At 43.6% G+C, this 27,361-nt stretch overlaps 1 protein-coding gene across 1 annotated transcript in view; it reads left to right on the top strand.

The window, feature by feature from the left end:
- parp4 (poly (ADP-ribose) polymerase family, member 4) overlaps positions 1–19,915 on the top strand; it is a 58,613-nt gene extending 38,698 nt beyond the window's left edge. The window contains exons 27-37 of the mRNA XM_076264463.1: positions 9,016–9,096; positions 10,299–10,394; positions 11,157–11,294; positions 11,520–11,573; positions 12,323–12,364; positions 12,514–12,579; positions 13,277–14,424; positions 15,501–15,561; positions 15,961–16,063; positions 16,304–16,436; positions 16,726–19,915. Coding sequence (XP_076120578.1) covers positions 9,016–9,096; positions 10,299–10,394; positions 11,157–11,294; positions 11,520–11,573; positions 12,323–12,364; positions 12,514–12,579; positions 13,277–14,424; positions 15,501–15,561; positions 15,961–16,063; positions 16,304–16,436; positions 16,726–16,927 — 2,124 coding nt within the window. The 3' untranslated portion in view covers positions 16,928–19,915. The remainder of the gene's footprint in view (positions 1–9,015; positions 9,097–10,298; positions 10,395–11,156; positions 11,295–11,519; positions 11,574–12,322; positions 12,365–12,513; positions 12,580–13,276; positions 14,425–15,500; positions 15,562–15,960; positions 16,064–16,303; positions 16,437–16,725) is intronic.
- Positions 19,916–27,361: the final 7,446 nt, after the last annotated feature.

The following is a 27,361-nucleotide window of genomic DNA, read 5'->3' as shown; positions in this document are numbered from 1 at the left end:
ACAGACTAGGCCTACAACTAGAAGTCACGTGACTTTGCCCTTTGACGTTAACTCACCGTAGCATGGTTTGTTTATTAGCCTGGTTAGCGTTGTCACTTTATTTTACTGTCTATGCACTTAACACTACCAGCTCCTCATGCGAGAAGTTACAAGTTACCCCAACATAAAGGTAATTACCACGCGATTTACATAGCTTTCTGTCATTACGAAATCATTTAATTTAAGCCATAGGTTTTGGCCCTATTTGTATGTGTATCCAAAGGCTGCTGAAGCGCAGGGGAAGTTTTTTTCCCCTCGTTTCAGTGATTGGTAGCCTACATTATCTGGGTGATGGCTTCAAATATGTGTAGCATTTTTTCCACTCACATACCCAACAACTGCTGAACAACGTCGACACACAGTTTCATCTTATCCACCACTCTTTCGCCTGTACTAACGTTACTGTAACTGAAGTTCTCAAACTTGCGATCTTAAAGAGACCAGCGGATCCTCTAACTCTTGTGGGTCTAACCTTAGTGCTGCTAATGACTGACGGACTCGACCGACGACCTGACAAAAAAAACATAGGCGCCAATCAATCGCTTCAGAGCTAACGGTACCGATCCACTTGCACGACACTTCTTTTTGTCGTGTCGCATTCCACTCTTGTCCTATGGGTGACGTCAAGCGACTTTAACGCGCCCGCAAAGCATTCCGGGAAGGCAGCGCTGCATTTGAAATAATGTAGCGCGACAAAGAAGCTGGCCGAGGCCCATCTTTATGCAAATGAATCCGTTGAACGCGAGGCGACTCTCCAATGAAAGGACGAGGTTGTAGGTCCTTTGTTCTACCACAACGGTGCCTGTGAAACTTTGGTTCCGCTTACAATGTTTTAACGATCTCTTCCACGACCACCTAGTAGTCCATAAAACAAACGAAACTAGGATTTGGATGAATATATTGACTGTTGGTGTTTCTGGTAAGGATTTGAGATTGCTTTGAGTAGTTTAAATAAAACAAGATTTCGAAATGGCTTGCATAGTTTGTTTAGGCTATTAATGTGTTGTATACTGTTAAGTACATGCCTAAAATTGTGGTCCGTTTGTGGAAAAACACTTAAGATACGTTAAAACGAACTGAGTATGAGCTGGTAACTGACATTTTAAACGAAACGCCCACACACGACTGAACGAGGGGAGGCAGCGCGACACCATGCGTATGTCGGGTCGTGCAAGTGGATCGGTACCGTAAGGCGAGGCTACAGATTAGCGTTAGGTGTCGCTAAAGAACTCCCGTAACTCTCGCTACTTAACAGTAATTGCGCATGACATTAATTAATCCGCACACAAGTTTTATGTATTTTTATACCGTGTATTCTCCGTGTAAATTCATGCACCGAACCGTGACACCCGTACCGTTTCGGTTCAATACGAATACATGAACCGTTACACCCCTAGTGTTCAAACACGACACCGAGTGTGAACGTATGTCTCATAGCTCATCTCGGCTTGTCCCCTGCACTCTGCATTCTCAGACAGTACCTTAAGGAATTTTACCGTTCCGACGCCATCTTGAATTTAGTCACGATAAGTCAAGCGACGAGTACGAATTAACAGGTATGATAAGGGATCAGATTCCAAAAATAATTCTGTGGAAATGTGCTTCCAGTTGCTTCCAGTACAGTGGGTCCCAGTTAAGTTTGGACGGGTTCCTTCATGAATCACGCACCCCATTTTCTCAGCAGAAATGGCACAAACTGCAGTTGACACAAACAACCACAAGGTGTCACTTGGGAGTTCTGCCACTACTATTTTTGATGCGACTTGACTTATCTGCTTCCATGACGCAGTGAGCCATTACCAAACATATATGATAATACAATAGCGTGAGTTTATATGTCTTACACCCTATTTGTCACGGTTACTTATAGATTTGATAGTGTAACGATAAGCGCATGAGACTTTCAGCGGGGGCACGGGAACTTAAATTGATCACGGTAGTTTAAGCTTACACTTAAACAGACAAAACATTCTAATATGAAAATGTAGATGCAATTGTTGTAAAATGGTGCAGCTCCTTTAAGAAAGCCCCGAGAGAAAAGCGAGAGGGGATATGTGTGTTAGAACTTAGATGCGTGTGGAAAAAGTAGACGTGCTGTTGAGACTGGAGCGAGTCATATTCAGAATAATGCAAAAAATAAATCCGCAGATAAAACCAATTATCCTCATTCATTGCAACCGCAGCATGCCTGCTTGCCGACGTTCAAACGAAAAAGATATCAAAGCACCTTTTGCGTTTGAATGTAGCACGAAATTGTTTTTAAACAGCTGGACAAATGATTTAGCTAATTGATTATAGCCTGTACACCAGCAATTGTTGAACATTTACCTGTACAAGTACATTGACAGTAGCCCAGCCTTACAAGCATGTTGCATGTTGTAGGTCTACTGTAGAAATTTCACTTAAATTGCAACCGCAACATGCCTGCTTGCCGATGTTCAAACAACAACGAAAAAGATACAAAGCAACAAGAGGGTTGAGTCTGAATGACACGGAGTTCAGACTCATATTGCTCCTCATAACCATCTATATAAAAAGGGTTTTTTCTTTTCTTTTTGAGCACGTCCGAATCCCAGGACATAACGCACTGGACCTTATAATAGGCTCGAGTCGAGATATAATTCCAAAGGGGGCAGATAGGGGCCTACTGAACTTAAAACTTAAAAAGATTGAACGAAGCTTCCCAAAATTTTAAATTGTGATCAGTGACTGGCATCGGGTGAACAAAACTTTTCGAAGTTGAACAGGCTATTAAAAACTATTTGAGCACCTCAATGTCACAGGAGAGACTGGGCTCTCCCTTCTATGAATTGAAAAAGACGTTAGGCTACCTGCAAACTGGTCTATGATTTCATTGCTGAGTTTGCGGCAAAGCAAGACAATGTTTTTTTCCTGAGTCAGGATATGGCGAGTCAGTGTCATTTATTTGTCCAATGTTAGCCTACAGACCAGTTTCCATAGTGCACATCTTATCAACAGTTTGAATGTCGTGTGTGTTTCTGCTCATTGACAAATACTGTTCAGCACAATGATTCATGCCCAATTCATTTCCCCTGTTAAAGTGTTCGCCTTTGTTAGGGGAGACCGGGGTTGGTTGTCACAATTTTTACTCATGCATGAATTGCTCATCTTCAAAAACTCTTTCAGCAGTAATTCCTACATGAAATGAAAGCTTGGGGTATTGGCTTTAAATGTGTATAATTTTTACTTTTAGAATGTATTGTAACAGGGAGCAATTAACCATCAAAGACACTCTGACACAATGTGACAATCAACCCCATCACGGGTATGGGGTTGGTTGTCCCTATAGAGTTTCAATGGGATTTCAGTGATAAAATGGGATCTTAAAAAATGATGTGTAACTTTTTAGTTAGAAACTGCAAATAAGTTTTAATATGAATACCACCCCTATGATAGATGTAATCAATGCCCCTTATGTTTAAACAATGGGATTAAAGGAGGTGATCAGTTACTTGAATTGTCTACTGTGTTAAGAAATAAAATGAAAGTGCTAAAGTGCATTTTCAGTGCTAAAACCTCTTTATTATCATGTAAGTTCCAAACAAAGTTGCAAACACCGTGACAACTGTGTCACAGTGACAACAAACACATGTGACAACCAACCCCACGAGCTATGTGACAACCATCTCCAACTGACCTCTTGACAAAGATGTTAACCTAGCTGCCACATGGCTTTAACTTGATAGCTAAAATATGACTCAAAATAAAGCTACTACCTTTGGCTTTTTAATGAGTGTTTTGTTTTTGAACTACTAATATCCTACAAACTCTCAATACAAAAACAACTCCAACATGAAAATGTACTCTGACCCATGAAATTTAAAAATTGTCTCCTCACCTCAATGCTGTGTGTCTGCTCAGCAAAATTCCTAGTGCAAATGAGTAAGCTATCAACGGGTAACAGTTTGATATCAGAAATGTACCACAGCATCACCTAGTGTGCCTGGAATAAGCAATGTGACAACCAACCCGTGAGACAACCAGCCCCGGTCTCCCCTACACTATTTGGTTTTGTGATGTAGCCTATGATAAACACCATATGGCCTAATATGTGACTCAGCTAATGTTCCCCTCTTAAAGACAAGCTGGTGTAGCTTATTAGACTAGGCTACTATTAAAATACACCGACGGTAGCCTTGGCTATGTGTAAAGTAAGCTATCGCATGATTTCATGCACGTAAGTTCATGCATCTGTCAAGTTCGCACAGGGCCTCGCCCCCCCTTGCGACGGCCCTGCAGCTCCTCCTAAGACAGCGAGGAAAAAGTTAAAATACCTGATAAACCCGGGAAAAGTTGACAGGTTTGTTTCGGTCCCCGTGATTATTTGTGAAATTGTGCAATCGACAGCCTTTTTTTTAAGGCATTTCAAGGAAGGAGTTGTAGCATGCAAGCTCCCAAATTGACCCAGTAGCCTACAGAAGGCATCAATAAATTGTTGGGACTGGGGAGGGTCATGCGTTTTTTCTCAATCACTTTGGAGGGTCATAGAAAAATTTCTTGCTGGCGAGGGAGGGTCACGTCTTTTTTGACTAACGCTCCCAAAACCCTTCCGGTAGCCCCTTAAATAACCGCAACCGCGGAACACCACAGCGGACTATGCTGCCCCCAAGCGGCTGCAGTTGTACTTTAGGGTTTCCGTTGTCTGGTAATTACCGGACATTGGCCGAAAAAAAAATTAAATGTCCGACAAAATTAAATCCCTCCGGTCAAATTGTCCGATTGAAATTGGCTAATAATCCCGTCCCCTAACGCAATCTGAATTTGAGAATAAGCCTTAATATGTAAGCCTATATTACACGTCCTCTGGCTATGTTTTTAAATAAACAGGCTCTACCGTTTGAAAAGTAAGCTAAACAACACGCATAGCCTACGCTGCATTTCAAATAGGAAGCGCACGCTTAAAACGTCCATGTTAAACAATGAACAAATGAGTGAGGCAGTTCAAACATGGCCAGGCCCAGGCAGACTAGCCTTAAAAGTTTTTTCAGAGGCCAGACGCGATAGATGATGATACATTGGTAACTTCTGAAGCCTCAGATGTCCGGTCAACTCCACCACCAGATAAAAAGCAGAAGTGTCGGGCGTATCTGTCGGAATCAGTGACATTGGAAGTTGAGTTGCGTGGGGTGCGGTCGCTCCAAGACACTGTCATTCTCCGTGTACACTGGACATGCAAAGTGTTCTTTACCCAAAGCATACAGTAGGCCTATGCGTTCTCTGTCTATGATCTGCAGGGTTAGGGCCTCCTCGACGAGGCGATTACTGGTCCGCGGATAATTTCTGGCACAATTAAACGGTATCATTGAACCGCGGCCGAAAGAAAAAGAAACTAAACATTTCCCAGAACAGGAAATATTTCTTAATTTATTGTTATCAAATAAAGAGGCATAGCATTAGGGGGTAGTGGTGTGAGCGCTCATTCTTGTGTGTGCGCATCTGTGTAAGTTAAAGTTGTGTAACTTTCTGACCATATCACTGTTATGCTAATGCCCGCATACAGACAAAGAGTGAAAGCAAACAAACCGGTTCGCAAGAGGTAAAAGTGTGGCCTGAGGGAGCCTCTGATGCTCTTCAAGACTGCTTTGACACAACAGACTGGGAAATGTTTAAGCAGGCAGCCACTTACAACAACCAGACAGACATAGAGGAGTATACAGACACTGTAACCTCTTACATCACCAAGTGCATTGATGATGTGACCCACACAAAAGACATCATCACTCGGGCTAACTGGAAGCCATGGCTGACAGGGGATGTCCTCAGGCTGCTGAGGGCCAGAGACAAAGCCTACAGAGCTGGGGATGAAGCTGGCATGAGAACAGCGAGAGCCAACCTGTCCCGTGGCATCAAGGAAGCAAAAAAGGAATACACTCACAAGATAACCACCCACTTCAAAGACAGCAGGAACGCACAAAGCCTATGGCAGGGCATTCATGCCATCACAGACTACAAGCCCGCGCCACAGAGCTGTGAGAGCAACATCCCTCTGCTCAACAATCTGAACCGCTTATTTGCTCGCTTTGAAGCACAAAACAGCACTTGCCCACAGAAGACCCCTCCCCCTCCACACGAGCAGCCCCTGTGCCTCTCTGCCGACAGCGTGAAGAGGACACTTGCTGCTATCAACACCCGTAAGGCAGCAGGCCCAGACAACATCCCAGGTCGTGCGCTGAAGGACTGCGCTGAGGAGCTTAAGGATGTCTTCACGTCTTAACACTTCCCTGAAGCAAGCCATCGTCCCATCATGTTTCAAAGCTGCCACCATCATACCTGTGCCAAAGAAAACTGCTCCATCCTGCTTCAATGAATACCGCCCCGTGGCACTGACACCCATCATCATGAAGTGCTTTGAGCGGCTTGTCATGTCACACATCAAATCCATTCTCCCCCCCACCCTGGACCCCTTCCAGTTTGCATACCGAGCCAAACGGTCCACAGAGGATGCAATCTGCTCTGCCCTCCACCCAGCCCTCACCCACCTGGAAAAAAGAGACTCATATGTGAGATTGCTGTTTATAGACTTCAGTTCTGCATTCAACACCATAATACCACAACAACTCATCTGCAAACTTGACAAACTGGGACTCAGTACCTACCTCTGCAACTGGCTACTGGACTTCCTCTGTCAGAGGCCTCAAGTAGTACGTGTTGGCAACAATATCTCAAGCAGCATCACACTGAGCACGGGGGCCCCTCAAGGCTGCGTGCTCAGTCCGCTGCTCTTCACCCTGCTGACGCATGACTGCACTGCAACCTACAGCAACAACCACATAGTGAAATTTGCTGACGACACAACTCTGGTGGGTCTCATCATCAAGGGCGACGAGACTCAATACAGGTTGGAGGTCGACCTTCTGACCACGTGGTGCAGGGACAACAACCTCCTGCTGAACGTCAGCAAGACCAAGGAGATTGTTGTTGACTTCCGGAGAGGTCACACCCAACACCTGCCACTGACCATCGACGGTGCTGTGGTGGAGAGAGTGAGCAGCACCAAATTCCTGGGGGTGCACATCAGTGAAGACCTCTCCTGGACCACCAACACTGCATCACTGGTGAAGAGAGCTAAGCGCTGCCTGTACTTCCTGCGGAAACTCAGGCGAGCAAGTGCTCCACCAGCCATCATGACCACATTCTACCGAGGCACCATTGAGAGCATCCTCTCCAGCTGTATCGCTTTGTGGGGCGGAAGCTGCACTGAATACAACAGGAAAGCCCTGCAGCGCATAGTGAACACAGCTGGAAGTATTATTGGTGCTTCACTCCCCTCCCTGAAGGACATTTACATTTCCCACCTCACCCGCAAGGCGACCACAATTGTGAGTGATGCAAATCACCCCGCTCACAATTTGTTTGATCAACTGCCCTCTGGGAAGAGGTACAGAAGCCTGCGCTCCCGCACCACCAGACTCACCAACAGCTTCATACACCAGGCTGTTAGGATGCTGAACTCCCTCCCCCCTCTCCCCCCTCCACCCTCAGCTACATAACATCCTGGACTTTGGACCCACAATGGCTGCCTTGCACTACTCCACTTGCACACTTGCAACTTGTTGTTGTTGTCCTGGTGTCCTGAAAACACTTCTGAACACACTTCTGCTGCTCTTACATAACTTGCACCACTATGCCACTTGCATACTTAGGTCAAACAGAATTACCTCAGCCATTTATTGGCCTGACTTTTGCACTATTATATTGACTGTCTACTGTATGCACAATTGCACAATTTCAACTCAAATTTTGCTGCTCTTATTTTCTTCACTGTATGTGCCTTCTTATTTTTACTTTTTATATTGTTTACTTGAATGTTATGTTTGTCTGTGGACCTAATTGGTAAAATATGTCTTGTCTCCACCGTGGGATAGTAGGAAACGTAATTTCGATCTCTTTGTATGTCTTGACATGTGAAGAAATTGACAATAAAGCAGACTTTGACTTTGAAACAGTCACCACTGGAGACGTGGGTAGCAGCAGCAAACAACGTAGCCTTTTTAAAACAACGAACGAAGCGGACTCTTGCTGTCCATGAAAAGATACTGGATAGATCTTGTTAGGCATGTTTAAGTTAGGCTAATGAACATGTTGCATTCTATACAGCCTGATTATGTCATTCTTTAAGCTACATAGCCTGTCTCCAGTTTTCCTCAATTTGACTAATTAAGAAGGGATAATAGGATATTTGACCGGTATATCATCAAAATGTCCGGAAAACGAAACCTCTGCCGGTCACTTTGGCCGGCACCATTTTTTTCTAGCAGAAACTCTGTTGTACTTACATATTACCCAGCTGCGTGAATCACCTTGATCGTGAATGAAGTGTCAGTTTTTAACCGGGACCCACTGTAGCATTCAAGATTCAAGATGGCGTTGAACGGTAAAATTCCTTAAGGTACTGTCTGTATAAATCGTCTTGTAAATAAACTACCAGTGCTTTTTCAAAGTTCTAAATGTCTCGTTTTAAATGTCAAGGCCCTCGGAAGTCTACCAATGAAGTATGGTGCTACTTTGAGCCCCGTAAATGGTGTAAAACAGTGATTTATTTGCATGGCTAGGCCGATGCCCGAGGCACCCCCATCGAAAAACTGATGGTAGCATTGGCTAACTAGCGCCAGATTTCTGAGTGCAGAGGACAAGCCGAGATGAGCTATGAGACGTACGTTCACACTCAGTATCATGTTTCAACACACTTTAGGGCACAATGGTGGAAGCTGGGAATTGAGCCAATAACTTTCAGGCTACTGCACGCTAGCCCAGCTCCTTAACCACTACGCTACCCCCACCCTGAACTCATGAACACAACACACTACAGAACCCTGTTCATGTGACTTGCTCTAGTAGACATCTGTTACATATGTTTGTATTTACTCCCCTCTCTCTCTCTCTGTCTGTGTGTGTGTGTGCGTGCATGCGTGTGTTGTTTGTGAATGGGTGTGTGTACATGTGTCTGGTCCCTAGTTCCTTCACAAGCTCACAGCAAGAGCAGTCATTAGAGATTATGAGGATGGCATTCTTCACATGGATGAAGCTGAACATGAGGTATGTCAGTGTTTCTCTGTGCCTGAGTGTGTGTGTGTGTGTGTGTGTGTGTGTGTGTGTTTTCTAGTTGTGTTGTGACGTGTTTGTGTTTGGTGTACATGTTGTTGATGTGTCGTGTTGAGCCCTTCAGCTCTTCTGATTGCTGGTCTGAGTGTGTGTGTGTGTGTGGGCACTGGCGCCTTAATGCATGGGCATTAATAATAATAATAATAATAATAATAATAATAATAATAATGATGATGATGATAATAAATCAGTAATGATAATAAACGTGTCTGTATTTGCGGCGTCATTACTCTGGTGCTAGCAAATAATTGAGCACATCGCACTGCTATGGTGACATGGGTGCAGGTGGAGCAAGGCCTCCCTCTATCTTCTCTTCTAAAGTGTAACAGAATGTAACAGTACCCTAATAAGTCCCAGCGGGTGTAGAGTAGGCTAGCTACAGGAGAGGCTGAGACTGACTGACAAACTGAACCACTCTGGAGATAACGTGAGTAGGCTAAGGATATAACGAATGACGTGGATTCCTGTAACTGTCCATGAAAACAGAAGACATAACAGGTAAATATAGCAAATACCCTATGATAATGAAACCGCTTTAAAAACCTTTATTTCACTTGTCTCGCTGGAGTGAACGCAGTACAGGGGCTGTTGTGCAAAGAAATTAATGAGGGATCTGCATCTCCGTTCACCAAAAGCTACGTTTATGCTAATTCACTCGCACAAAACGTAATGCTTTCTCCATTGGTAACATGAGATATGTCTCTATATAGGGTATGCTAGTGTTGGGCAGTGAAGTGATAATGCAAAAGGTAGCCAATGTTCATGTCACAAGAGCTGCTTGTTCTGTAGGTTAAAGGTATTTCTGTCCCGCCCAAACTGCATTAAAATGGTGCGTTTAGCAGCTAGAATTTCAAAAAACTTCCCGGGGAGTAGCCGAGGCTCCGAAACCTCCATAGCCTAGGGGCCTAGGGTGGTATTAAGACGCCCCTGTGTGTGGGCACGTGTGTGTGTGTGTGTGTGTGTTTTCTAGTTGTGTTGTGACGTGTTTAGTGTAGATGTTGTAGAATTTTGTGGTGCTCTTCAGCTCCTCTGATAGCTGGTCTTTCTGTATGTGTGTGTGTGTTTGGTGTACATGTGGTTGTGGAGTTATGTTGTGTTGAGCTCTTCTGATAGCTGCTGTGTTCTAAATCTCAAAGGGGAAGAAAGCGCAGACGAAGTCCTTCATCGTGGAGCTCAGCAAAGAGTTCTCTGTCCTCTCCCAGTTCACCAGCTTTGTGGCCATCGAGGAGAGGGTACGTTCACTCCTGACCTCACAGACAAAGGTCAAGGGGTCAAAGGGAAAAGGTCATATTGTTCCTATCCAGCTCACAGCATCTAAAGTTTTTCATTAATACCACCACGCCACCCCTTCTGAGAAAAAACAGCCTGACCAGCTAAAGGTGGTTTGCTGGTTGACCAGCTTTTTAACCAGCTTGTTTGACCACCCTACTGTATGATGGTTGACCTGCTAGACCAGCCTGTTTAAGCTTGTTTTAACTTTTTTCGATATGAACTAGGCCTATGCTATGTCCGACTCCAACATCGTTCAATTCTAATCGTTCAAATATTGTTTTCCCTGTATATGTTACCTCTAGGCCACATAATTCGTCGCCATAACATATCATTTCACTGCTATGCTGATGACACACAGATGTACCTCTCAGTCAAACCAAACATGCTTAACAAGCTAACTGTGCTGCAGGATTGCATAGCTGATGTGAAAGACTGGATGTCACAGAATTTCCTACAGCTTAACTCTGACAAAACAGTCCTTTTCTGGTGACATCCCAACGAACTAGCCCCCATTATAACCCACCCACCCCCGCCTGATGCCTCCTTGCCTGTGCCTGTTGAGGTGTCCACGACCATGGCAACCTTGACAGGGACAAGAAGGAAGCGGACCTGTAGTCTTAGACGGATAAAATGTGTTTTATTAAATCATATAATGTAGGCATGTTTCAAAACTGTGTGCTCCAAATTAAGTCTTTTGCCCCCCACCTCCCATCCTCCACCAGGATGCACAGAAGTCTGATGAGGGCTTCACAGACATCCCCAAACTGATTGCAGAGGAGGATGTGGACCTGCTGCCCTATATGGGCTGGGAAGATGAAGAGGAGAGACTGAAGGAGGAAGAGGAGGATCTTGGTTATTTGGTATAATGCTATATGACTATTTATGATGATCCTGTGGTATGTGTAGTGGGAGTGAATGGACAGAAATGTGGACCTGCTGCCTTATATGGGCTGGGAGGATGAGGAGTACCTGGGGGAGGGTTGGTTTGTCATATGCTTTATATTACATTACATTTAGCAGACACTATTGTCCAAATTGACTTACATATGTCAACTATATTACAAGGGATTACAATTGTTTTTCAGTGCGGTCCCTGCTCATCGAGTTCTGAAGAGGAAGAGTCTCACGATGATACGATGGTAGGTATGGGAGTAAAAACTCAGACATTTTTGCAGTTTGTTAATTGGAGCAACTTGGGGTTACTGTAAGTGCCTTGCTCAATGGCACAATGGTGGAAACCAGGAATGGAACCCACAACTTTCAGGCTACTGCACGCTAGCCCAGCTCCTTAACCACTACACTACTGCACGCTAGCCCAGCTCCTTAACCACTACACTACCACCGCCCTACACTTCTTCTGCACGCTAGCCCAGCTCCTTAACCACTACACTACCACCACCCTACAGGCTACTGCACACTAGCCCAGCTCCTTAACCACTACACTACCACCACCCATACTACTGCACACTAGCCCAGCTCCTTAACCACTACACTACCACCACCCTACAGGCTACTGCACACTAGCCCAGCTCCTTAACCACTACACTACCACCACCCATACTACTGCACACTAGCCCAGCTCCTTAACCACTACACTACCACCGCCCTACAGGCTACTGCACACTAGCCCAGCTCCTTAACCACTACACTACCACCGCCCCATTTATGATGATGCAGTAGTGGGCTTGAATGGACAGAATTTTTACCTTAGCTGCTGAACAGAATTTAAAATGAAATTCAAATATGTGTGTTCAGTGGACAGGGATCAACTTTGTGAACATACACATGATCTGGAGCAGTCTCCTTCCCATTTTACCTATAATTGTACAGCTGATTGAATTGACAGTACATTGCTTCAGAAATTCAAATCTCCTTTCTTGTTTTTCAGTGGGGTCCCAGCTCATCGAGTTCTAAAGAGGAAGACATCGCAGTTTGTTAATTCAGCAATATCCAAAATATACCATATAATATAATATATAATATATATAATATATCCATGACTTTTCAGGACCACATTTAGATTTTTGTGAGCTTACAACGATAAAATGCAACTCAAACATGCTTGGTCTGTCTTCTCAGTGCTCTCTTCACATGCTGGGGTCTTCTGGGCGTTTTAATGCTGAAAAGATTCACAGTGATGCTCTGGTAGGTGTAGTTAGAGTGAACATGGACAGAAATGTTTTCTAAGCTGATGAACCCTTAAAGATCACTATCATAATTTATAATATGATAAAGCATTATATTATAATATGATTAAGTATTATATTAAATTAAGTTAATTTGTATAGGGATACGTGATCCCAACGGTTTCTTTAAAAATGACTGAACATTGCTTGCTGCCCATGTTATAGATAGATAGATAGATAGATAGATAGATAGATAGATACTTTATTGATCCCCAAGGGGAAATTCAAAGGTCTCAGTAGCATACAGACATCACACACAACATGCACTTACAGCAGAAAGAGTAAATATAAGTATAAACATATAACCAAACTCCACTGTACAATAGAGACAGTAGAAGATAAGAAAAACTAACAAAATTAAATACTCAATATACTATATAAATTAATTAAAAAAATCCACAGTGTGCTTAAGGATGATCAAGCATGAGACGCTTGCAGTGACAGGGCCGGGACTGGCCTGTAGTTCTGTGTGCATGGTAAGGTGCTCAAAAGAGTGAGTGTCATGGTGAAGGTGCAAAAAGTAGTCCAACAGTAGTCCTGTAGGTATGTGTGCATGGTAAAGAGGGCTTGAGCCCCAAATCTACAATCTGTCAACCTTAGGCAATATGACAACCATCTTTGAGTGGTCTGAATCTCTCCCTTTTTTTGTTTTACAGCGAGTGGATAGAAGCCAGACCCGCGCCCGTGCTCGTCCCCCTCCCCGTGGTAAGGGCATAATAGATGACCATGCAGAAGAAGAAGGCACTCCCGGACATGCTGATGCTGCCCCGGCCCCTCCTCCCTCGAATGCCCTCCCCCTTCTCGGATTCCTGCCCTCTCAATCCATACCCTCTGGCCCTGTCTTTGGGGCTCAAGCCCTCTTCTATGCCCATGGCCCTCCTCCTGCTGTTGGTGGCCTCTCCCAGAGGGCCTCCGGCTACGCAGCGTTTGGTTCCTCCTCTCGACCTGTGCCCCCTCCGCAGCCCTTTCTGCAGCAGCAGCGGAGGGGCCGGATGTCACGTGCTTTTGGCCGTGCTCCCTTTGGCGGTGCTCCCTTTGGCGGTGCTACCTTTGGTGGTGCTACCTTTGGTGGTGCTCCCTGCTCTGTTGGCTTTGGTTTTTCCTCAGCGTCTCACCCCCCTCCACCTCCCCCTCCCACCACCCAGGGCTTCACCCTCGATGCTGAACACTTTGTTGGCTTTGGTCCCGGCGTTCAGTGTCCCCCCCTAGGTGCTGGGCCCCCTCAGGGCTTGTCCTTCAGTGCTGGGCCCCCTCAGGGCTTGTCCTTCAGTGCTGGGCCCCCTCAGGGCTTGTCCTTCAGTGCTGGGCCCCCTCAGGGCTTGTCCTTCGATGCTGGGCCCCCTCAGGGTTTCGGGGGCTCCGGTCCTCCTCCTGTCTCCGATTGCCTCTTCAGTGCTCCAGGCTCTGTCATGGCTGATCTTTTTCCACCTCCCCTGTCTTCTGTCACTGAGGCTGCTACTCTTGCTCTTGCCCCTCTCCCTGTCTGTGGAGATGCACATGTAGGCCCACTTGAAGAGGACACTGGGGCCTGGAGACTCAGCAAACTCAGGTCACTGGGCGTAGAGAAGGCTCCTGACTCTGACGTGGCAGTGGAAGGGGGGGAGGTGGACTCTGCGGTGTCTGTCCTTCTGCCCCTGCCAGCAGACGCACCAGATCGAGACGACTCTCAGGCCTCAGGCTCACGTTTGGGCGGGAGCCGTAGATTTCCACCAAAAAAGCGGGCAATAGAGGTCCTTCGAGCTGAAGATGAAGATCTTGGCTTCGACTCAGTAGCTCCATCACCTGTCATTTTTTTTCGTCAAAGGTAGAGTAATACACACTGGTCATACCCTGTCATTCATTCATCTTATTTTTCTGCCTTTGCCTGTGCTCTGTGTGGGGTGCATTTATAACAGTTAGGAATTATACCAAGATGTTGGAAGTCACATGCTGTATGGCTGTTTTCCATGCCGTTCCTTTTCCTCTGGCTCACGCACTGGGAAAAAGCCTCAGTCTTCTGTTTCCATGGAGAGTTGTAATATTAGGGACATTCATTAACCAAGTCAAGACAATCAATGCTAGAAACTTCTAAACAGTGCTTAGCAACAGAGTACACACATAAACTTAATTACAATGTCATTAAATTAAAGTGTCCTCAATTCAAAACAAAAGTTTTAATATGTCTGTATATTTGGTTTCTTCACAAATGCAAGTAATTTCTGTTGCTGTTTTTTGTTTTTTATAATTCTCTGGTTTTCAAGCAGTATGGCATGAGTGAGAGTGGCGTTGGTAGCAGATATCGCCATGGCTATGATTCGGCTGTAGATCCATTGTCTGGAACAAATTGTTATAAAATATTGTTTTGTATTCCAAACGTCCACAGTTAAGGCCTGGTTCTACACTGCCCCGGTTCTACACTCCCGGACTGAAACTATCTGGGTTAAGGCCGCTGCCCATCCAAGGCTTTTTCTCAGTTTTACACAATAAGGGAAATATGCCAATACAGTAACAGCAGAGGTGTAAAAGTTTGGCTTCAGAATGTAAAAGTCCTGCCACATATTTGTCCCAACCATTCACTTAATCAGTTGATTCTGGCACAACTTTTAAGCCAGGTAGATCAGCTAATTAGTGAAATCACCTATGGTAAGCACACATGTAGAACCAATACATGGCAGGACTTTTACACAGCTTTATCAAGATATGCTATCACAGCATAACTCGACAGGTAGCCTAGTTCAATACACCAGACTTTTACACCTCTAGACTACAGTGATAAGAAGAGGCTTTGTGCTGGATATTTTTGTTAGCATGCTGTTGTGTTTTGGGTGCATGAACGCACATTATGAACCATGTGAGCACGCTCAGGAGTCTCTGAAAGTGATGATGAGTTCTCCATTGCAGGCAGGGCAGAAGGTTCAGCCCCAGTGCATCGTGGGAACAGCTGGCATGTCACCAGAGCCCTGTAAGATGCCTGCTTTTCAGACTACCTTTTTGTTTCCCAACATCACAGTTACAGTACAGAGCAAGCAGCCTGTATACATATGACACTGTATGGATTGGGCACTTCTGCAATGCCTATAAAAAGTATTCACCCCCATGGATGTTTTCTTTTTATTGATTTTATACATGTAACCATGGCCAATAAAATATATATCAAATTTACCTATGACACTGTATGAATTGGCCACTTTTACATATTTGTTAGAGATGCACCGGTCATCAATCAGAACATTCAAACAGACAACATATAAAAAATAAAAAAATAAATACTTATTATCAGTGCACCCTCAATATCTGAAATGTTTGCACTAATTTGCTAACTTGCTGGTTTACTTGCTTACTGCCTTCATTTCCCCATTAGGAGGGTTACTGGGAATGCACTGCTGAAGTGGGATTGCTCCTGGGTATGGATCTGAACTTCTTTGCCAACGTTTTTCTAAAAGAAAAGGGCATCTCTTCTCTGGGTGAGAACATATCTCCACAATATTTTAGAGTGACTGAATTGTTTCCCATTCATTCAGAAGAGTATTTGTGAGGTCAGGCACTAGTTTTGGACAAGAAGATCTGAGTATGTATACTGTATACATATGTGTCTATCAGGCCCCAAGGCCCATGCTGCTATCCTGAGGCTGGTGTCCACCCTGCTGGTATATAAGGATATAATATAACTTTAAATACTTGTGTGTGTGTGTGTTGTCTATCAGGCCCCAAGGCCCAGGCTGATATCCTGAGGCTGGTGTCCACCCTGCTGGTCCTGCAGCTGGTGCGCGTCAGGAAGCTGGTCCAGGGAGAGCTGCTGCAGTCTCTGTTCCGCCTCAGAGACCCTCCTCAACACAGGTGTGTGTGTGGGTGTGTGTGTGTGTAAGAAAGAAAGATAGAAAGCTATTATGGCAGAACAAATGAGTGAGAGGAGATTTAAAATGAGTTTTGTGAGATACAGAGAACACAAATGAAACAAAAGTGAGTGAAATAAAAACTCTTACTGTGTGTGTTTCTGTGTTTGTTATTTTTGTGTGTTGACCGCAGCTCTTACTGTGTGTTTTTCAGTGCTTGTTATTTTTGTGTGTTGACCGCAGCTCTTACTGTGTGTGTTTCAGTGCTTGTTATTTGTGTGTGTTGACCGCAGCTCTTCCGAGTGGGAGGCCCTGAAGCGGGCGGTGGACTGGGTACGCTGGGCAGACAGGCAGTACCCGTGCGTGTGCAGCCGGCTGGAGTTCGGCCGTGACTGGGAGTCGTCCACACGACAGCTACTGGGATTCGACCGCCCGCACCCCCTCTCTCCCCTCAACCCTCTGCTGGAAAGGAGCAGAACCATACTAGCCTGCTAGAAACACACACACACACCTAGGCCTGTCGAGATATTCAATAAATCAATTAATCGCATGATAATTAAAATTAGCTCGATAATTTTTCTGGCCACGATAAATGCCATTTGCATGCTTGTTTGTTTTCCTCGTCTCTCTCTCCCTCTCGGGTCCTTAGAGTAACCATGAGTGAACCCTCATGTCAGTCACTTGTCAGTCGCATGGTGTGTGGGGAGGCGGAACTACTGGCGTAGCCTACCACAGAGTGCAGCTAAAGAGCCGCGTGAGAAGTATACCGGTAGGCACTAGGCAGAGAGAAAGCTAGTTGCAAGTTCGAATAGGCATAGATGGAATTGGTTTCTAAGCCAAACGCGATAGCTGCAGTGTGGGAGCATTTCGGATTTAAACCGAATGCCCGTGGTGAACCACTGAACGTGTACGAGTCGGTGTGTCGCATTTGTTGGAAAACAGTCGGCAACACAACAAACATGCATACCCAGATAACAAACATACACTGGGACGGAACTGGGCCACACCTACCACAACGTCCGGCACGGATCTGCATAATGGACCTGATCCGGCGTCCAAACGCACATCGGTCCAAAACTGGTCTGGATCCGTTTGACGGATCTGGTTCCAATAAGGGCTAAGACTGGCCCAGTTCCGTATGAGAGTCTGTGTTACTGACGTGTTCCAGATCTGCTTTTCATATGCAGTACGGGTCCGCTTATTGTGTGTGGTACGGACCCGTTTATCAGATATCAGCTGGCTTTATTTGACACGTGAAATGTGATTGGTAATTAGGCTAATTATCCTGAAAATCTGTTTGCTACACTACACATTAGCTAACAGGTTCGTTATCGGTTAACCCAGGCTAAAGTTCGTAACGTTTTCCCAACAGCTCAACTAATAAACATAAGCTAGGCTACAAACACAATAGGGGGGTAAAAAAAAACGTTACAAATAAGTGTCCTATTATTTTTTTTATTCAACAACCTGGCTATAGAAGTGCAATCCCATGTTTAAATCGTGTTAATTCCACTGTTCCCATCGATATTCAGGCTGTCTTCCAGTCATCTCCATGGTCAATCTGAAACAACACAAAATAAACATTAGCCATTTATTCCTTTTTGAAAATAGGCTAAGACAATTACACTCGTTTTTTATCATCAGTGATCCTGTTAGCGTTATCACTGTTTTTTCCAAAATAGGCTAGTTATTGTGAGTTATTTTGCTCAAGCTAAGCTAGCCTATATTGCTGGAAAATAATAGTATAAACTTACAGGAGGCCTAAAGTTATCAATCGCTCGGCTGTTTGTTGTTGTCTCTGAATAAACCAACAGAGATAAAAAGCAGATAGCCTACCTTGAAAAGTTGAGCTGTGTCCTAGTCCAACCCCAGGCTGGCAAATCATGTCAAAAGATTGATAGTGTGCAAACCAAAGATCCTTGATTAACGTTACTGCTTGGACTTCTGCATGCGTGGCAAGAATATGGGGTTGTCTCATAGCACTGTTTGATCTGACACAAACAGCAATTGACTACTTTTACCACTGCTAGGTAATAATAAAAATAATGAAACGAGCGATCAATATTGAGCCAACTATATCTTCTTTTCCAGCCTTACTGTAGAAATGAAGGGGCCAAGGGAACATAGTGCACCCCCATGGCTTCTAAATTTGTGCCATTCCAAAATACCTTTTTTTTTCTTTAGCAGCCAGTTGACAATAAAGTAGGGAAAGGACAGTCAATTTAGCAGAATCCGCACCTTAATTAATATCATTACCACCTGGGTCTGCTGTGAAAAAATGGTCATTCGGCTCATATCCGTATCACAGGTTTGGGCCAAATCAGTGTTTTGTATTTTAAACGCATTTCCTGACTTCCAGTTGAGTTGCGGAAATCGGACCTGGGACAAATCTGTAAACCGGTGATAAAACAGCATTACTAGCAGAGCTGAAATCTCTATCAGGAGCAGATCTGGCCCACAGCCAGATACCGTATGTCCGCTACAGGCGGATCTAAAGGCTTTTATGCGGATCCGGCCCAAAGGAAATTGCTATCTGGGTATGCATCTAAAACACAATCATCCGCTGCAGTTTTCCCAGTTGGGGAAAAAAAACACAACAAGTGGGCCGTCTTCCTCTTCCCGAGGAAAATTCTCAGAACGACAATATTATCGCTTATCGCAATAATTTCTGAGACAATTTATCGTCAAGCAAAATTTGTTATCGTGACAGGCCTACACACACCACACTTCCATACTGGCCTGCTAGAAACACACACACACACACACACACACACACACCACACTTCCATACTGGCCTGCTAGAAACACACACACACACACACACCACACTTCCATACTGGCCTGCTAGAAACACACACACACACACACACACACACACCACACTTCCATACTGGCCTGCTAGAAACACACACACACACCACACTTCCATACTAGCCTGCTAGAAACACACACACACACACACACACACCACACTTCCATACTGGCCTGCTAGAAACACACACACACACACACACACACACACACACACACACACACACACACACACACCACACTTCCATACTGGCCTGCTAGAAACACACACACACACCACACTTCCATACTAGCCTGCTAGAAACACACACACACCACACTTCCATACTGGCCTGCTAGAAACACATACACACACACACACACACACATGGTCTTGCAGACTCTCTACTGTAGCTTCCCTGAATGTGCTGGAGTGAATATTGAGGACAATGTTCCTGTTACAGTCATGTGTTATTTCCTTCCATGTTTCATAATAATGGCTGACAGACGAGTGTATTTCTTTTTATATACAGCATATTTCACATTACATCTAGTTACTTAAGTTTTTTATCATAAACTGTTACTTTTAATGCCACCGTAATGTTTACTCTTATTTTAGTACCACTACGAAACATGATGAACTCAAATGTACTTTAAATTACCCCTGAAAATAAACCACTACATTTATATTAAGTGGCCCTTCATTTGTAATTTGTAAAACATGTACCTTAAAATGCCCTTATTCTACATTTAAGGTGTCAAGTGAGAGGTTCCCTTTTTTCGTAATTAAGGACAATTTAAGTATATCTTTATTTTAAAGTGTTAATTCAGTGATTCCTTGATTAAGGGGGGAAGTTGAAAAAGTAAGGGGTTCATTTACTTTTCGATCTCTGAGGAAGGGTGGTAAACAACTGCCCTATGCGTCCTCGGTTCAGCTGTTTCAGTTCAGTGATGGCCATTTGTCGCTTGCAGATTTGCCACTTTCTGGGATGGAGACGAACAAATACAAATATGTCACATAATATATGACATTTAAATGTCAAAATTGTCTGTAGTAGGCTTACATGCACTGGACCATGAATATGCCACCAAAAAGTAGGCACTTAAATAGCCTAACATTAACTCCTCGTGGGTATTGAACCCGCTACTAAATTCGGCCTTCTAACCAATTGCGCCATGAGCCAGCTTACATGTTGAAATTTACTTGACTTATAGGATGAAAAGACGTCAGCTGATGTCATTATGATTGTAGCAAGTTAACACGGGTGATCATGTCACCGTGTTATAATGATTAACCCTTGTAAGGTGTTCATATTTTTGTTACACAGCCAATGTTAGCTCAATTGAAAAATAATGTTGGCTAAGCCGTATACCCAGCAGATGTGCGTGCACTCCACTCTTTGACTACTTTAGCTCAATTACTCAATTCATTATTGATATAGACATCATTTATGGTTCATATTTGCCATTTACCCCTGTGAGATCACATTTATGATAATATGATCATTTTCGGGTTTTTTTGTGAGAAAATTAGGAAATGTCATTATAAAAAAGATAACAAAATAGAAACAAGATTTTTCTTCATTATTGGTGCTTATTTCTTAGAACCTAATCAGAAAAGGTGAATGTAATGTAACATGTAATGTAAATGTAACAATTTTGTAACTTTGTGTGGGAATAGCAGGTGCAGAAAGACAACATTTCCGCACACAGGCACCAATACTTAGACATGAACACACAGAGACGCATACACACAGACACACACAGAGACGCAGACACAGACACACACAGAGACACATAGACACACAGACACAGATTTTTTTTAATTCTGCCTGTTAATGAAATTGTGGAGCAACAGCCTTACAAACAAATCAATGTAAATGTGTTAATGGCACATAGCCCCAGGTCCTTCCCTTTAAACCAGGGTGTCCGAGCGGTAGTAAAAGGTAGAATCTACCAAAATTAAGGCCCTTGAAAGGTAGTAAAAGGTAATAAATGCAATTTGACTTGGTAGTAAATTTTTCATCACCACCTCAATATATGAGTTTACATTTTGCTTAATATTTGTGTCTACATGTTTTAACTTCATCTTGCCTAATTAAAAAATATATACGTGCTAACAGGACCTGAGTGAGTCGGAGTCGATAGCAATGACGTAGAAGTAAACTGTGTAGAGTTCCGTGGTTGACAGCCAACAAACAACATTTTCGCCTTTTTGCTTCAGTTGATATTACAGGGATACAAACAACACGCTTTTCGGTGTCTCCTTCACGTTGCTTTGGGCGACTTATATGAATCGTGCAGATCCGAAGAGTTTTTTAGGGGCCGGGGATGCAGGGATGCTTTTCGGCGACTCTCGTTTTTCACGTCATCTAGGCCCTACCGCAGGCTACCAGAGCTGCGTTTATCATATGGGCCTGCTGGTCTGGTGTCCGGTGCTTCTGTCACTCATCTAATAATATTTGTTCATGTAGCAAAGGAGCGGTAGATGTAGGCCTAGGCTAGCCTATCACTCGGATAGCAGCTAAAAAATATATAGGCTACACTCACTCCGTTAGGAGCAACTCTCTCAGTTTACACTAGGCTACTTCAGCTGGAAGTTTTAACAACTGTGGACTTGACTAGTGTAGGCCTAAGCTTTCGTTCAGCTGACGGTAGCGCTGCCATCTGACTGTGATCATCCAGAACCGTGCAATAAAATTCCACCTATCCCATCAGTAACAAAGTTCGAACTAGTCACTGTAACCGACAACATTTTTTTAACGTAACCTAGACCTAGTATCTAATGTTACGGAATTGCAAGAAAACGAGTGAAAACAATTCCTTACTTTTAACCACGCAAGTGCGCGTGTCATTTATTAAAACGGTAGAAAACTGAATCAAAGACGGTGTTACCAGATATACGGTTTCTGAGATTCTGAGTTTCCATGGGTGGAGTCGGGTGGAGTTTAGCGTGAATATTTATAAACGGAGGTTGACGTGCGCGCGCGCCTAGAGAGCATTCATGAAGCGTGACTCAAATGGAACTGAAAATGTTGGTAAAGAAGCTAGAAGACTACAGCAATTTTAACACGTTTTTAAATGTTGATATGGGATATTGTGGAAAAACGTGACAATTTCGACGACCACTGGTGGTCGAGTAAGTGTATTTAGGCAATTTGGCGTCTATGTTTTGATCTTGTGTAGCTTAGACAGGCTAGCCTACTACAGCCTATCAAATTGTCATTACTTTCATTTAGCCCTGTTTAAATGGCCTATTTAGCACTTAAGGTTGTAATGTCAGTGGGACATCATGGTAGATGTCTTGAAAGTGTTAGTACATCATCTGTTTTTGTGTGTGATGTCCAATGAGTTTCGAGGTTTGGTCATGCATGCTTGACTGCCTACATAAACATGTTAGCCTAGTTTGACAAATTTACTTGTGCTGCATTACAATGCCCAGCTACCTCTGTTGCCAAAAATGCTTTATTAGACATTCTGATATCTTGGAGTCTTGTGAAATAATAAAACTTGTTTTATACAATCATGTTGTTATTGTACCATTAGGGAAGCAGGGCATTAATATGGGCCATGCACTTACAGTATATTGGTTATGTTTATCCATAAAGGTCATAACTGCATTAAGTCAATATGCTTTATTACCTTACAAACACTGTCTAGCTTTACATGGATGATGCCTTCTGTAAGAGAAGTCCTTCAGATACACAAGATGAATGGGTTATGGTGTGGTGAATGGGTATGAATGGCTAATGGTTACAAATTAAGTAGTACTTTACAAGAACCTATGTGCTCAATGTGGATGATGGGGGGGGGGGGCTATAACGTAAAGTTCATCAGTCATCAGATTGAGGTGAATGACTACATATGGGCTGATTATAACAGGTAGTAATCTGGCCCTTCTAACCCCAAATTAGTCATGTGATGCATAAAGGACCCCAGAGGAGTTTCCAATATCATTTTGAAAGCCCATGAACTCTTAATAGAGTTAATGGCATTTTGAGCAGGTCTTATTGCTTTGAAAGTTTACTGTTCAGGTAGGAACAGAGAAACACACCACTCCACTTGTGTATTGCCAGACAGGCTCATATCATGCTGTTCTATATGCATGCCTATTAATTTACATTTTCAACCAAATCTGCTGTTATGTTCTATTCCCTAAGAATATAGGCTAACATGGCCAGACTCCCTCTTACTATGTAAAATTAAAATGGAAAAGAATAAACTGCTCTACAATAGATAGACAGGGCACCCCATTTCTGCCCTTTGAAGGCTGATTACCCAAACTTTATTTTGTATAACCTTATCCTTGCACACAATACTCTGTGGGTATTTTGGTATGGTAATATATATATTTTTACAACTTTGGCTTGACATCTGTATTAAGCTTAACTCAATGTTTTTTGTCTTGAAGATAAAATGTGATTGCTGCCAGGGCTGGCAGGCCTACCACTGAATGTGTAAACTGGCCTGACACTGAAGGACAGTTTATATGCCCTGGCTGTAAATAACTAATACAATAAATTGTTTTCACAACTTTTTGTGTGTTTAGTTATGTGTAGTAATTCCTATAGATTATGTCTCAGAATTACATATCACATGTGCTTTAGAGCCATGACAGGATGCCATTTGTTCAGAGTTAGGACACACACAGGCGTGTATAACATGCTATTTATTGCACAGACATTTGTGTTGTAGGCTATACAGTGGGTCAATTTGATGTAGGCTATGTTGCTGCCTGGGCTAACATGTCACTACAGATGCACAGAGCCTAGGCTACAATCAAAACGATAAAAAACATAATAGCCTAGCTAGGCTAAGACTACCATCAAGGCCTACTGTGTAAAAATCGCCAATATCCTTAATGGTAAGCCACCCACTGAATCTGACACAAAGTTTTGTTTGACTGGCTGCGACACAAGATAACAACATTGACGCCAAATTGCATCTAAACTCGAACACGACATAGTCATACTTTCCATTAACATGACAACATCCAAAAACGTGTTAAAACGCCGTGATCTTCTACTTTCTTTGACAACATTTTCAGTTCCATTCATTCACGCTTCAGCAATGGGCGTCTAGACACTCGCGCACGACATCCTCCGTTCATAAATATTCACGCTAAACTCCGCCCTGGAAACTCAGAATCTCAGAAACCGTATATCCGGTAACAACGGAACTGTCCATCAACAAAATCAGCATGCAGTTTAAAAGTCCCGTTATTTCAAGTCCCAGACATTTAAAGGGACAGCGGTCACTCAAGACAGACATACACCACAACTGAGTGATGAACGTGAAATTCTTTGAATAGCCTACAAAACACTGCATTTAGATGACAACTGCGTGAAGAACCACGCGAATCTAGTTAATGGCGAATTAAGTTTATGGCATTCACATTTAAATCATTCTATGAAAACTTGATCAGTTAAATTGTTCTCATAAAAGGAACAGCAAATTATACAAAATATTCCAAAAAGGCTAGTTTTATTGCAGTGACAGAAAACTGCAACATATGAGTTTAAAACCATGTTAAATTTGAAAGCATCTAGCTAGTGACAGGATGTTTTAGGGGGGGAAAGAAACTCTGTAACCTACTTGATTCCACAGTCAATGTTCAGTATTTGGCTTATAATTTAGCCTATAATATTGGCATTTGAATCCATGAAAACTAACCAAAATCTATCATTTCCTATCGACAACAGACCAGTAACGCATCGAATCGCATTGCTACACATTTTGAAGTATTGAAAATAATCAAATCATTGGCTTAAAGAATCTATATTTTATCAAATTGTGATTAAACTTGATTTACACTCCTAAATGGCATCCTTACCTACCTACCTAACTGTTGTTTTGGGAAGTATTTATCATGCAAGCATCGTGCATCCATGCTGAGTAATGCAATGAAATCATAGTTTTCAATTTTGCATTAAAGCAGTCCACTGATGTGCATGTTTTCACGGACTGCTTTGTGTCAAATGTGCAACAACAATACCATACCAATAATAATGGCTTTATATATCCATATAAATAGATTTCTGGGCCTATCCTTAGACTAGAGTTGTTTCGGTGGTGTTTGTTCTTCATTTTTCACCACACATGTTTGGTGTTTTAGCGTCATTTGTGCCAAGGTTATCATTCACCTTATTAGGGCTAAGGGCTGGTTAGGATAACTCAAGGGCTAGGGTTAAGGTAAGGACAACTGAAACTGAACTCCTCGACACTACAAAAAAACATTGTCATTGACAATGACCATACTTAATGATCACAATTAGAAATTATTAGTGTACCTAATATTTATGATTTATACCTTATAGCAAGTAGTAAGTGGTACCCCCCCCCCCCCAAAAAAAAAAGGGCTGCTGCTTGATGTCGTGTTGGTAGTAAAAAATATTGTGGAGGTAGTAAAAAAGGTAGTAAAAAGTAGTAAATTCAACTCTATGATTCCTGCATATACCCTGTAAACACAACCCCCCTGTGTCTACAAGAAGTCTACACACATTTGAATAATAACGCAATGAGCATAAGACATAAGTCTGTTTGAATATGGGAGCGTGTGTGTGTGTATGTGTGTTTGACAAAAGTATCTCTCTCCATCTGTAAAGCGATTAAAAGCAAAAGCAAAGAAGAAGTTAATTTGTGAGAACATTGTGCAAGACGATGAGAAGGGAGGGCTCGCCTTCTCACAAGGACGTTTGGGCGGAAGTGCTACTGTCTCCTCTCTGGCCCTCTGTCTCATGTTCACTCTGTCAATCTCATGCTCATCCCCTTCACTCTCTGTGCTCCTAGCTGTGGAGGGGACAGAGAGGATGCAATCTCATGCTCATCCCCTTCACTCTCTGTGCTCCTAGCTGTGGAGGGGACAGAGAGGATGCAATCTCATGCTCATCCCCTTCACTCTCTGTGCTCCTAGCTGTGGAGGGGACAGAGAGGATGCAATCTCATGCTCATCCCCTTCACTCTCTGTGCTCCTAGCTGTGGAGGGTTTATCATTAGGTGGCAGTCTCGCCAGGTCTCGCTAGGTTTTTTTCGCCAGACAACGCTGGATGAGTCCTTTCTACTAAGACAAGATGACTCTGACCACGACAATCAGGGGAGACCAGAATCACCACACAATCAGGGGAGACCATGTACATGCTGAAGGGCAAATGGAATATCAAAATGTTTTACTCTGGCCTTTTATGGGGTATGTATTGGCAGACAGCCCTGGTAACTTACCGTTGTCGTTGACACACACGCTCGCGTGTACGTGCGTGTCCGATAATCCCTCTCCCTCCCCCTCGGTTTTTCAGCCAATCAAATGACGACGTTTCTTGTACTGTCGTGCTGGCTGTCGGAATCATAGACTGTATATAGAACTATATATATATACACACGCACGCACACACACACGCACACGCACGCACGCACGCACACACACGCACACACACACGCACACACACACACGCACGCACGCACACACACACACACACACACGCACACACACACACACGTACACACACACACGCACACACACACACGCACACACACACACACGCACACACACGCGCACACACACGCACACACACACGCACGCACACGCACACACACACGCGCACACACACGCGCACACACACACACGCACACACACACGCACACGCACACGCACAGACACACACAGAGACGCAGACACAGACGCACAGACACATAGACACACACACACAGACACAGATGTACGCTGCTCTCTCTGCATCTCCTGCATCATGTACATGCTGAAGGGCAAATGGAATATCAAAATGTTTTACTCTGGCCTTTTATGGGGTATGTATTGGCAGACAGCCCTGGTAACTTACCGTTGTCGTTGACACACACGCTCGCGTGTACGTGCGTGTCCGATAATCCCTCTCCCTCCCCCTCGGTTTTTCAGCCATGACGACGTTTCTTGTACTGTCGTGCTGGCTGTCGGAATCATAGACTGTATATATTCTATATATACAGTCTATGGTCAGAATGATCAGCAGCACAAATGAGTTCACTAAAATATTGGTGGAGACAGTTTTGTCATCTTAAAATGTTGATTAGGACTAGTTATAGCTTCCCACCCTAAATCTACTCCCTACGACCACACACCAGGTCCAAGACATTAGAAAGAGTGACTGA

The sequence above is a fragment of the Alosa pseudoharengus genome, unplaced genomic scaffold, assembly GCF_046254945.1.
Source record: "Alosa pseudoharengus isolate Yale_2024_CS ecotype anadromous, Long Island Sound unplaced genomic scaffold, YU_APseudo_1.1 YU_APseudo_1.1_scf_3, whole genome shotgun sequence".
Classification (NCBI taxonomy): Eukaryota; Metazoa; Chordata; class Actinopteri; order Clupeiformes; family Clupeidae; genus Alosa; species Alosa pseudoharengus.
The sequence above is the reverse complement of the archived record's forward strand: the minus strand, read 5'-3'. Positions and strand labels throughout refer to the sequence as shown.